The sequence below is a fragment of the Bos indicus x Bos taurus genome, chromosome 9, assembly GCF_003369695.1.
Source record: "Bos indicus x Bos taurus breed Angus x Brahman F1 hybrid chromosome 9, Bos_hybrid_MaternalHap_v2.0, whole genome shotgun sequence".
NCBI classification, from domain to species: Eukaryota; Metazoa; Chordata; class Mammalia; order Artiodactyla; family Bovidae; genus Bos; species Bos indicus x Bos taurus.
The window spans coordinates 89,818,251-89,830,880 of record NC_040084.1 but is presented as its reverse complement, the minus strand read 5'-3'; the positions used below and the strand labels follow the sequence as shown (position 1 = coordinate 89,830,880).

Sequence of the window (12,630 nt, the reverse complement as noted above, 5' to 3'; positions counted from 1 at the left end):
TTTTTTTGAAGAAAACCCTACCGTTCTGTTTATTTTCCACTAGTTTACATAAAAAGGGATATGTTAGTATTTAATAAGACTTGTATGACTGAGGAATAGATTCATCACTACTTTCCATGAGTTTTTCTCCATTGAGGGGTCATTTGTGTGATTCATCCTTTCTGGTCTCTGGAATTCTTTAGTCTCTTTGGATGTCTCTCTGTTGCCTGTCCTACAATCTTAGATTATTAAGTTTATTGTACATTTCGTAGGATTTTTCAAGGTAGAGGAGGTAAAACAAACATAAAACCTGTGCTCCTCAAACCCATTATGGAACAGTTTTTAAGAGAAAAAAAATAATTTTGAAAAACATTCTTTCTTCACAAGTTGAGCAAAAGATCTTTAGATTCTATAGTAAGCTGAATATGTAAATGTCATAGCATAATTGGAACTGGGTTGAGGTAGGAAATACAACTTATATATTCAATTGCATTTTAAAAAGAATAATATGTAAGGAAAAAGAAAAAATTTGTCTTCTGTTAAATGCATTAATCTTGTGGTTATTAGCATATATTATAAATTTGTGGCCCACAGATACTAAAATGATGTGGAGAAAATTCTGGAGAGGGTGTAAAACAAAACAATTAAAATGAATATAAGAGATTGCAATAGGTTCTGCCATAAAAGATTAAAGAAATATTATTTATAGTTTAATCTTTTATTATTATTAATACAATAAAAAAGTATTACATATCTTATGTGCTAGGTTTTAAAGAAATAAACACCTATGCTTGTAATCTATGGGAATTCTCCTTTTTCTTTATTTTCTTTCTGAACTTGATGAATGAACTTCACTAGTGAAGCAAAATCCCATGGGTATGTCTCAAATTATTTACAGTGACTTTTGTGCTAGCCTTTACCTTACTCTTCTTATACCTAACTAATAACTTTAATTAGTCAAGAGTAAAGTATTTGTGGGATATTTTTGCTTCTGATAATTTAAGAAGATAAACCATTTACAAACTCCTGAATTTTATCATTAATAGCACACCTTATTAAATCCTGCTGAGAATTATTGAACTGGAATCTAAGGAGTACTTTATTTTTTTCTAATTTGTTCAGTGGTTGTGAAGAGGACGAGGAGCAGTTGTCAGTTCTATTCTGTAGACTGACTAAGCTGGGCCTACCATACGAGTCCATTTTCCCGAGACTTAGGAAGTCACATTTCTCATAGTTGGGAAGTCATTAAAATGAATAAGTGAGGACAACTGTAAGCAGATTAATCCTAAATGCTTTTCGGTTGTCAGTGCCCCAAAGCAGGGAATTGAGCCCCACAATCACTTTCTGCTTTACTCTTTCTTGGCTTTCCTTTGTCTTTAAAATGTATTCTGCAAATTATGCTCTGCCTTCACCACCTACATTTTTTACCCACTCTGAACAAATAACGTGGATTTTGAAAGACTATTTATGTATATGTATCATCTTCTCCCTTTGTTTTTCATGTCAGTCCATGTACAGAGGATCACCGGTTAGTACAAATTTTAGAATTTTTAACTCCTGACTTTTATAGGTAAAAGAGAACATAAGTTTCATGCAATTTGGTAACAAACTTCAAAGTAAGTGCATCTTCTTAAAATACCCCTCACAGTTTCTTTTACATTCCAGTCAACCTCTGAATGTAAAGAATAACCCTTTTTTTTTCCCTGTCTGGTATTTTGTTAGTAATTCCTTGCATGATGTCGTATTTTTTTTTTCAACTTCAAACTAGTTTTTGAAATTCATTCTGTAGTTGTGTTGATTGTGTGCACCTAATGAATGCTTGTGGAATTTCCACTGAAACCATATGCTTGTTTGTTTTTTATGTCTCACCTTGCTTACTCTTGTGTACCACTGCACAGGCATTGCCAGATGTTGTTGATGTCTAATAAAGTGCTCCTTATTGCATAATGAAACGGTCTGTAATCTTCTAGTACATTACTAGTACACTTTTTCTTTTTGAACAGATTAAATTAGTCAACATTAACTCCACTGATATAGCTGATGGTCGACCCTCCATTGTTCTCGGATTGATGTGGACCATTATCCTGTATTTCCAGGTACTCTGCTTCATCTCCCTTTTCAGTTGATAGAATGTCATGGATGGAGATAGTGGTGCATTTCCATAATGAAGATGCCCTCATTTTCCATACTTCTGTGGTTAGTCCTCAAGTTACCAGAAATGTGACCTTCACATGTATATTATTTTTTTTTGCGAGCAGGAAAAGGTCCTTTATCCTCTGTTAAAGTGTTATAGATGGAAGTCCCTAAAGAACTCTGGCCTAGATACCCAATCTGAAAAGTGGTCAGGACATGATGGAGATGAAATATTGGTGTAGAAAGACTTCAGGAAATTTTACGTTGTCCTCTGGAAGGAAGAGGTGCTATACTCCTTTTAAATATTGAAGGGAGAAATTAACATGCTAATCTATCCAGGATAATTCTTTTAGCCAATAGATTAGTTTTTAAAGAAAAATATTTTTTAGAGTAGTTTTAGGTTCACAGAAAAATTGAGCAAAGAGGATAGAGATTTCCCTTGTACCCCCTACACCCACAACATGCATAAATAGCCTCCGCCTTAACAAGCACCCCTCTTCAGAGTGGTGTAATACTTTTATACCACTATACAGAGGTTATACAACTCTACAGAGAATAGTTGCTTTATAATGTTGTGTTAGTTTTGCTGCACAATGAAGCGGATCAGCCATATGTATACATATGTCCCCTCCCTTTTGGGCTTTCCTCTCAGTCCCATATCCCGCCCATTCAGGTCATCACAGGACACCGAACTGAGCTCCCTGCACTACACAGCAGCCTCCCACTAGCTAGCTATTTTGCACTTAACATTGCATATACTTCAATCTAAAACAACAGAGTTCACTCTTGATGTGTACATTCTATGAGTCTGGAAAACCATTAGGTTTTGTTTTTATTCATTCATGCATGTATTTGACAACTGTTCATTACTGGGTCCAAGGTCCCATTTTAGATGTGGTAGGAAGTGGACAGAGGAGCAAGGCATCAATCGTGTCCTTTAAGAGCCTACATGGTCAGGGGGTGTTAAGGATGTTAAGATCCATCAAGCTGGAAAAGTAAAACATCCGATGAGAGAACCGGGATAATGCTGATGTTTTGCTGACTTGCACACGCAGATCGAGGAGTTGACCAGCAACCTGCCTCAGCTGCAGGCTCTGTCCAGCAGCACGTCCTCCGTGGACAGCATGGTCAGCTCTGAGACCGCCAGCCCCCCGAGCAAACGGAAGGTGGCCACCAAGATCCAAGGAAACGCTAAGAAGGCGCTATTGAACTGGGTCCAGTACATAGTCACCAAGTAAGTTCCTAGCAGGGGTTTGTTTAAAGAAACCCTTGAAAACCTGAAGTTAGTTTATGACTGAGTACTCATTGCAGTGGTTGCAAAATTTGTGGAGACATATGAATGACTGGCTTGGCTTCAGGTCTGCTTTCATTCTCGTCTTGAGTTAAAATGTAGACAGAAAGCACCCCTGATACTCTAGAAAAATGCTCTAATAAAGCTAATTCCTTCTTCACTCGTGTGATGGGACCCGATTAAGTTGTTTAATCCCTACACTCTGATTAGCATGAGGACTAATTCTATTTAGGTCATTGTTTGGATTTTCTGCTGCTATTGAATAATCTTTCCACAAATAAATTAGAGGTTTAAACGTGATTATCTCTTCATGAGACTACTACGTGCTATTCAGTAATATTATGAACTAAAGTCCACATTCTGAAATAATTATAATTTGCTTTTATGTCCTGAAACTTGCCAGCAATTTTATTTTTCAATGTTTCCTTTGATCTCATCTTTTGTCTGGAATGTAGATTATTTTGTCAACTCCAGCTTATGGACTGGGAATTTGCTTCTAGTTTTGTTTGCCTCAGAGCATAATAAATTTACGTGTGTGTGCATATATGTGATAATGTTGTTATTGTTTAGTCACTAAGTTATGTCCAGTTCTTTGGTGACCCCATGGACTGTAGCCCGCCAGCCTCCTCTGTCCATGGGATTTCACAGTCAAGAATACTGGCATGAGTAGCTATTTCCTTCTCCAGGGATCAAACCTGCATCTTCTGCATTGCAGGAAGATTCTTTTCTACTGAGCTACCAGGAAGGCCATATGCATTAATACTGGATATAAAATTCCTACTCTCACAAAGTACCTTCTGATAGCAGTTTCAGTAGAGTTTTCAATTGATCATACCAACATTTTGCAGTCAGATGTGGTCAGTAATAAGATCTATTCACATAGAAGTTGTGTTTTTGTAAGATTTTCCTAATGAAATATAAAGTTGACTCACTTTCTATTTTGTTTTTCATGCCTAAATCTAATCTGAATTTAATGCTCTACTTCTGGAAAATAGTTGTAAACAAGTACTTATCATTATGAAACACTGAGGCACTAAACATAGGGAGTTCTATTTTTAAAGCGTTTGAAAGCAAAAATAAGGAGCGAAAAAAATAAACATAGAGAAGATATAATTAGTGTTACTAGTTTATATAGTTTTGTTTAACTTTTCAAGTGTGTTGGTTGTTTTCTAATTGGGGGTATATTTTGATGATTCAAGTTGCAATCAAAAATATTTCTGAAAGCAAAGCTTTGGCTCTTGGGACTGTAGTAGGGATGAAATGGAAAGCCCTTCCTACATTGCTGGCATGCTCTTTACATTCCATCCACAGTGGGCATCACTGATCTATTTTAAGCTTAATGGAGTAGGGAGAAGAGATGTCCTGAGTAGGAGAGGATGGTGATCACGTATATGATGTGACATGTATCACGATGCTATCATGATAAAACTTTGCGGTAATGTCAGTATGATAGTCTGTTGTCTGTTGATCCACATGGCATTTAATTATGCAAGCTGAGTGTGTGCTGGCAAAACAAGATTTTAAGCGAACTCTTAAGTTTGCAGAGAAAAAAATTTAAGGGCATTTACCAACTTTTTAGGCTTCCCTGGTGGCTCAGAGGTTAAAGCATCTGCCTGCAATGCAGGAGACCTGGGTTCCATCCCTGGGTCAGGAAGATTCCCTGGAGAAGGAAATGGCAACCCACTCCAGTATTCTTGCTTTGAGAATCCCATGGATAGAGGAGCCTGGTGGGCTACAGTCCACAGGGTATCAAAGAATCGAACACGACTGAGCGACTTCACTTTCACTTTACCAACTTTTTATATTAATCAATGTTTCAGTAAGATATATGGTATTTTATAGTTTGTGGAAATTTTAAGAATATAATAAATAAAAAGAATTGAGTGGTATTATTTCTGCTTTATAAGAAACAACTATAATGAGGCTAATTTTCTAAAAAGAAATTACCAGAGTATTTATCTATTGAATGTTACCTAATTCACTGATCACCTTTAAACGCTCTGCTGCTAAGCTGTTAAGTCACTTCAGTCGTGTCCAACTCTGCGTGACCCCACAGACGGCAGCCCACCAGGCTCCCCTGTCCCTGGGCTTCTCCAGGCAAGAACACTGGAGTGGGTTACCATTTCCTTCTCCAATGCATGAAAGTGAAAAGTGAAAGTGAAGTTGCTCAGTCGTGTCCGACTCTTAGCAACTCCATGGACTGCAGCCTACCAGGCTCCTCTGCCCTCGGGATTTTCCAGGCAAGAGTACTGGAGTGGGGTGCCATTAAACGCTCTAGACGTAATCAGAAATGTTGTTCAAAGACATATGTGCAACACTTTTGAAACTGCCTTTATAGTTGATAAGTTACATGAAGAAAAAAAATTATTCATTGTGAACTTGCCTCGCTTCTGTTTTCAACAACAAAATATTACCATCAACTTGAATCTCTTCTTAACTATAATAATTGGCTTTGAATTAAACCCACCATGAAAGAGCAAAGGTTTGTCACCAGTGCTTTGCCCTCAAGGCAATTCTAAAAAGAAGAATTTAAAACACAGTTTGATCAAACAGTTTGATTGGTAGGGTAAATTAATCTTGCTGGTACTTGTGTGGAGTATAGGCTTTTTTGTGGCTAATTTAGAGAGATGACTACATCCCTCTGCATTTTGTTCATTCTACCACATTTAATGTGGTTCAACCACATTATATTTGTCTGATACGATCTGTGCGTATAAACACAGGCTGCTTGTCATTGTCATTAGAAATGTGTTAGAGGCTTCTTAAAAAAATACACAGAGGTGAATTATTATCAATTGGGGTGTTTTTAAAATGTTCCTTTTTTTTCCTTTGTTAGGTATTTTTTCTCTCAGTTGAAAAATGTGCTTTACATTGAGGCTTTCAAACGCCTGAAAGCTCTAATCCAGAAAACTCTTAAGTATGGAACCAGAATTTCTACTTCTTAACTCGTTTCCGGTGAGGCAGTCCATGGGGTTGCAAAGAGTTGGACACGTTAGCGACTGAACACACACACATCTTGTTATCCGCTAAAAATTTTGATTATTTTTTTTTCAAAACCAGTTAACTGATACAGAGCTATATCAGAAATCAGAAAACTCTTAAATATGGAACCAGAATTTTCCGCTAAAATTTTTGTTTTGCTTATTTTTCCTGAAGACCAGGTAACTGCTATCGCTGACCGTACATCACCCATTGTGGAGGAGGTTGGATTGAGTCTTTGAGGAAGCGTGCATTACCTGCTTAGAAAGTGACGTTATCTTTTTTTTTTTTTTTTTTTATCATTTTTTTTTAAAGGCAGAGTGGAATAGAAGTAAAAGACTTCGGCCGGAGTTGGAGAAGTGGAGTGGCCTTTCATTCTGTCATCCAGGCTATTCGGCCGGAACTAGTGGACCTGGAGAAGGTGAAAGGAAGGCCTAACCGAGAAAACCTGGAGGAGGCTTTCACCATTGCTGAAACGGAACTGGGGATCCCACGGCTCCTGGACCCTGAAGGCATGTAGAGGGATTCTGGCATTTGTGTCCCTCAACTCAGGAGGGCTGCATCCTAAACCCAGAAATGATAGATGCGTCCGAGAGCTCAGAAAACCTTGGAAAGTGAGAAGGAACGGTATCTTTCTGCACAGATTTTCTTTTGGAGAAATATGTGCCGCTGTTCTGGGGTCCAGCCCTGGTGGATCCAGGGAATTCAAAGGGGAGATGGCATCGGCGATCAGGAAACAACAGCTTATTTAAATGTTAATTAAAGATATAAAGAGTGGTTAAATAAGGATAGTTCAGTGAGAAAATTTAGTGGAGAAAAGAGGCTGAATAATTCAGCCAGAAGGTGAGAGAAAGAACGACATGGGGAGACCAAGCTTCGGTGAACAAGGCCCGCACTTTATTTTCCAAAGTAGTTTTTATACCTTAAGTTATGCATAGAGGATAATGGGGGAAGGGGTAGAGTCATGCAGTAAGCCAGGCTTTCTTCCTGCAAACTTATCATATGCAAAAGTTTAGGTGATTTGCATCATCTTCTGGCCCGGAGGCCTGTTAACATTTTAAGACCCTTTCTTCAGAAAACTTATTTTTCTCTAAAGGTGAATAGTCAGGCGCCACCCTCCAAAAGCATTAGATAAAGTTGCATTTCTACAGAGCAAAGGTGTGGTGGGCTATAACAAGAAAGAGAATTAACTCAAGGGTCCAAGGTTACAAACGTTAAAGCTACTATTTACACCAATTATATTAATCAATACACTGCCAGGGACACAGCAGGTAAGGGATATGGAGACTTAGCAGCAAACATTGGCCCAACAAGTGAAAAACCCTTCACCAATACAATTTCTAATCAATCTTTTAACTACTCAAAGGAATCTGTGTTTAGACAGTTTAGAACATCTCATGCCTCTCACAGTTGGGAGGCTCTGAGCAATCACATGTGGCCGGAAAAACTTATTCAGGCAGGCTAGAGGACTTCCAAAGGAGTTTGTAGGTTGAAACACTGTCACACCCAGGAATTATTAACTGGAGCTGTAAGTTAACTCTTTTTTCAGAGAGAGGTAGTTGGGGGCAGCCCCCTGTAAAGTCAGAGGTGTAGGTGAGAGCACAAAGCAGAAAGTAGGCAGACTCTGGTTTTAGGGGTAGGTGCTCGAGGATTTCCAGGGGGGACTCCTGAGGCTCGATCCCGCCTTTGCGTGTGCCGAGCCTCCTTCCTCATGACCTTTGCCACGGGCGGAGCTCCTGCTCCCAGCACCGCTGCGTCCTTGTGTCCAGCTCTTTACGACCCCGTGGACTACAGCCCACCAGGCTCCTCTGTCCTTGGGACTTCCTGGGCATTCATACTGGAGTGGGTTGCCTTTCCCTTCTCCAGGGGATCTTCCTGACCCAGGGATCGAACTGAGGCCTCCTGCATTGGCAGGCGGATTCTTGATTTCAGGATGAATATTTCTGGCTCTCAAAACACCGTCTGCCTTCTTGGCTTCCATGTGATGATGGCCAGCATGGAGATCCCTTGTCATTTTCGTGACCCTGTTTCCCCTTCTTGCCTGCTCCCCTACCCAGTTTCACTAGGGTTGCCAAGGGCTTTCCACTTTGTTTCTGTACACACACACACACACACACACACACACATGTGCCAAGCCACTAGTATCCAGGACACACCTCAGTTCAAGGGGAAAGACCACAAACATCCTAACCCTCAGCTTCAGAGAATACATCAGAGCTGAACTTTTTCCTATAGTGGAATAGGAGAAGGATATAAATGGTTCTTTCAGATTCACTAGACCAGAGGATCTTAATGTTTTCTTTGATGATCAGAAATTGAGTTTGCCCAAATGCAAGCCTAACCCAGATATAAAGTAATTATTTTCCTAATGAGAACTCCCCCCTCCCAAATTTTTAGCCAATTTGAATGTATAAACTTGTAGGAATATAGATTAAATAGACCAAATATCAATATCAATCAATAACGATTGTTTTATGATTTAGTCCCATGTATACTAAAAGCAGGTACTGTAGTAAATCATGTATTAAATGTTATTTTCTTTCCACTTTTACACTTTATGAAAGTTTTACTCTTCACATGCATTCTCCACATCAGTGATCTTATTATTTCTAAAATCCCCTTTGAATCATCTCATGAATTCCAGAATACATTATCTTTGTTTATTTTTAAGTCTTTTGAGTTGTACCACTTCTTAAATCCTACAATGATAATCCCTATAAATTATATTTCAAATCACAAGAAAGAATACAAAATATTAGGGAAGTTTTATATTTTGATTTTCATGGTTTCTGGTTTTTCAGTTTTTTTTTTGTTGTTATTGCTCTATAAGTGTATATATCGTATTTGAAATCTCCAAATGTATCCAATCTTACCCTGACTTTGTAATTATTAAATCTGTATAAATATCCTTGTTTGATTTTTACTGATATTTTAGATAAACATCTATATACTCAAAAATGACAGTGACTGAGATCTTTTCAGCTCTCAAATTAAGTACTTAAAGAGTACTTAATTGTTCAATGTACAGTGGCTTAGACAGAAGGCTTCACAATGGAGAAGCTGTGTAAGGACTTGGACATAAGGCATCTCCCTCTTTTCTGAAATAAATTAATGCGTGATCATGTATAGTATACAAACTATATAGTCATTTATTGTTCAGTGCTGTGCCTGTAACTTGTTTTACTACCCATTTAGTCTGATTCTGTAATGTACATATTATTGGTATTTTAGTAACTAGACAAAATCTATGCATAATTATATATATATATATATCTCATATTTCTGATGAGTGTTGAAATTATTTAAACGAAACACATACTACTTTCCCAACAGCTCTTGGCTAAAATGTGTCAGCTTTCTGAGTCATAAAATTTCCACTGTATATTATCCAGACTAAACTGGTTTTCCCTCTCTCCATCTCTAAATAGTATTCTGTCTTTCTTCTGCATTTAGAACACTGTATTTTGGTATATTAGCTAGATTTCAAAGTTTATATTCTTAATATCTTTTAAAATGTTTATTAATTTCTCATATTTGGGTTTGATTTTTTTAGATGTTGACGTGGATAAACCAGATGAGAAGTCTATTATGACCTATGTGGCCCAGTTTCTGAAGCAGTATCCTGACATCCACAGTACAGGCTCTGATGGGCAAGAGAATGATGTAAGTATTTGGTTTTCTGTGAGCATTGATAACACACTAGATTGATATCACCCACACTTGGGAGGAAATTAGAGGGAAAAATTTATCTGATGTGTTGGCTGAATCAGAGAAAGCATTATTAATAATAACTGCTGGATGTATAATACATATAATATGAATTGAAATCTATGAAAGATAAGAGTGTTGAAAAACTTTATTTTAGCAATTTGACCACTGAATTATTTTTGTATCATCATATTATCTATGCATTTACATCCTGAGTTTCCTTCTTCTGTTCAATCTGATAAAACCCAATTTTGACTTTTAGATTTATTATGTAAGTTGCTTGGAGAAGGGAATGGCAACCCACTCCAGTATTCTTGCCTGGAGAGTTCCATGGGCAGAGGAGCCTGGTGGGCTACAGTCCATGGGATCGCAAAGAGTGGGACATGACTTAGTGACTAAACCACCACCACCATGTAAGTTGCTACTCATTGTAAACATATGGAAGTCAAGCAGACTTATGAAAGTTCTAATTATTCACTGTGCTTAGATTTTTCAGCCACTCAGTAGTTTGAATAACATATTTTTCATAGTACTCAAATGACATATATTTGTTGTCGTAAATAAAGAAAAACAAAAATTGGGGGGGAAAGGAAAAGAAAATTATTTGTACTTAACCTTCTGTAGAGAATCTATTCTTAAAAAAATTAATACTTTGGTGTGAGTGCCCTGTATATGTAGACATATAATATATTTAACAAAAATAGAATCCTGGGGCTTTCCTGGTAGCTCAGTGATAAAGAATCTGCCAGCCAATGCAAGGGACCAGGTTCAATCCCTGGTCTGAGGAGATCCCACATGTGACTTCCGTATGTTCACAATGAGTAGCAGCTTACCAGGTGGTGGTAAGCCCATGCGCCACCACTATGGAGTCTGCGCTGTAGAGTCTGGGAAACCGAAACTACTGAGCCCTCACGCCACAACTACCGAAGCCGGGCTTCCCTAGAGCCTGTGCCTCCGCAGCAAGAGACGTCACCACGATGAGAAGCCCACACATCGCCACCAGAGAGGAGTCCTACTCTCCACAGCTAAAGAAAAGCCCGCACGGCAGTGAAGACCCAGTACAGTCAAAAACAAGTAAATAAATAAAATTTTAGAACATAGAATCATAGTATACATATAATTTTATTTCCTCAGTGATACAACACCTTTCTCATGCCATTCTCTCTAGAACTTCATAAAGGTGGACGGTAATTTATCCAATATTGATTGTTGAAAATTTCTGGTTTTTTGCTATTATATAAATACTTCCATAAGAACTGTTCTACAACTCTTTCTTAAAGAGGAATTCCTAGACTAAAGAGCATGCAGAGTTTTGTCAAATCCTCTCAGGAGGATGTCTCATTTTACACTCTAGCCAGCACACCAGAATGCCTATATTCTGTCCTTAACAACAATGCATGTTACATTCTCCTATTTTTTAAAAGTACTCTATTAGGTTTTGGGGTTTTTTTTATTTTTAGAGAGAGAGGTGGATTTACTACTGAATTTAAAACTATTTATTAGGCAAAATGACATCAGGGAAAGTAATAAATGAATTTTCAAGACACGTTAAAAACAATCTCTCATCTTTACCATTCAGGTCTCAACTAGGATTTACTGTTCAAGTCTTAGCTAGGGTTTTCAGAGAGGTTTAAGATTATAATGAACAGAAACAAGGAAAACAAACAAACGAAAAAATGCACTGTGTTTCTTAGAAACAGATCTAAGGAAGGAAAAGATCAGAGGAACATACCCCAAAGTTTTCAAGTAGGAAAAGGTTTTGCAGTAATAGAAATCTTTGTAAAAGAATTAAATGAAACAGCAGTAACTGGTATTTCCTAGGTAACTTGGGTGAAGTTAATCTGGTATTTGATAGAACTATGTTAGTTATTTTAAAAACTGTGGTTTCAAGAAACTGTTTTCTTTGTTCCTTGCCAAGCTTGGAAGGAACAAATACTGATCACCAGAGTAACTTATTCTACAGTAGGCAAAATAATGTTCCTAAGAAGCACCACTAAACACGAAAGGCTCTCCTTGCAAACTCCAGTGTGGACTGAGTCGTGTGCGTGGTATTCGTTTGGTGTTTTCTGAGTTTTGAGAATGTGATTGGGTATGGATGGTGCTCTGTGAATAAGAAGCTATACGGAGGTCTATTAGAACTCCCTCACAGGGCCCAGAGAAAATCAGTTTTCCATCTGATTGTCATATCTAAAGTTCTTATATTGGCCAGTTGGATTTATTTCTGACCAGATGTCTAAGCTTGTACTGTTTTAATTTCTCTAACATTAATCATCTCTCCAGATCAGTAAACACAGTGGCTGGTAATGTCTGAGAAATAAAGGGAGATACTTATGTTAATGCTCATGAGCAAGGATTTAATGTAAAAATCCTCAGAGATTTGTAATACACTCCTGCTTTAAACTTGTTAATATACTTGACTAAAGAGCTTTATTGTTAAGCAATTAATCTCATTCTCTAGAAGAAAAATTCTGATTTTTCTTTTAAAAACTTCCATCTCTTTCCTAAAACAGAGATGCTTCAAGAGAGTTTCAAAAAATAAT

At 37.6% G+C, this 12,630-nt stretch overlaps 1 protein-coding gene across 12 annotated transcripts in view; it reads left to right on the top strand.

The window, feature by feature from the left end:
* The window catches only part of SYNE1 (spectrin repeat containing nuclear envelope protein 1), a 496,771-nt gene that overhangs the window by 119,920 nt on the left and 364,221 nt on the right, over positions 1-12,630 (top strand). For 10 of the 12 annotated variants that reach the window (XM_027551881.1, XM_027551880.1, XM_027551875.1 and 7 more), the window contains exons 6-10: positions 1,487-1,507; positions 1,983-2,075; positions 3,168-3,346; positions 6,698-6,894; positions 9,936-10,045. In XM_027551881.1, the coding sequence (XP_027407682.1) occupies positions 1,487-1,507; positions 1,983-2,075; positions 3,168-3,346; positions 6,698-6,894; positions 9,936-10,045 (600 nt within the window). The remainder of the gene's footprint in view (positions 1-1,486; positions 1,508-1,982; positions 2,076-3,167; positions 3,347-6,697; positions 6,895-9,935; positions 10,046-12,630) is intronic. The other 2 variants (XM_027551874.1, XM_027551878.1) reach the window with 1 other exon arrangement.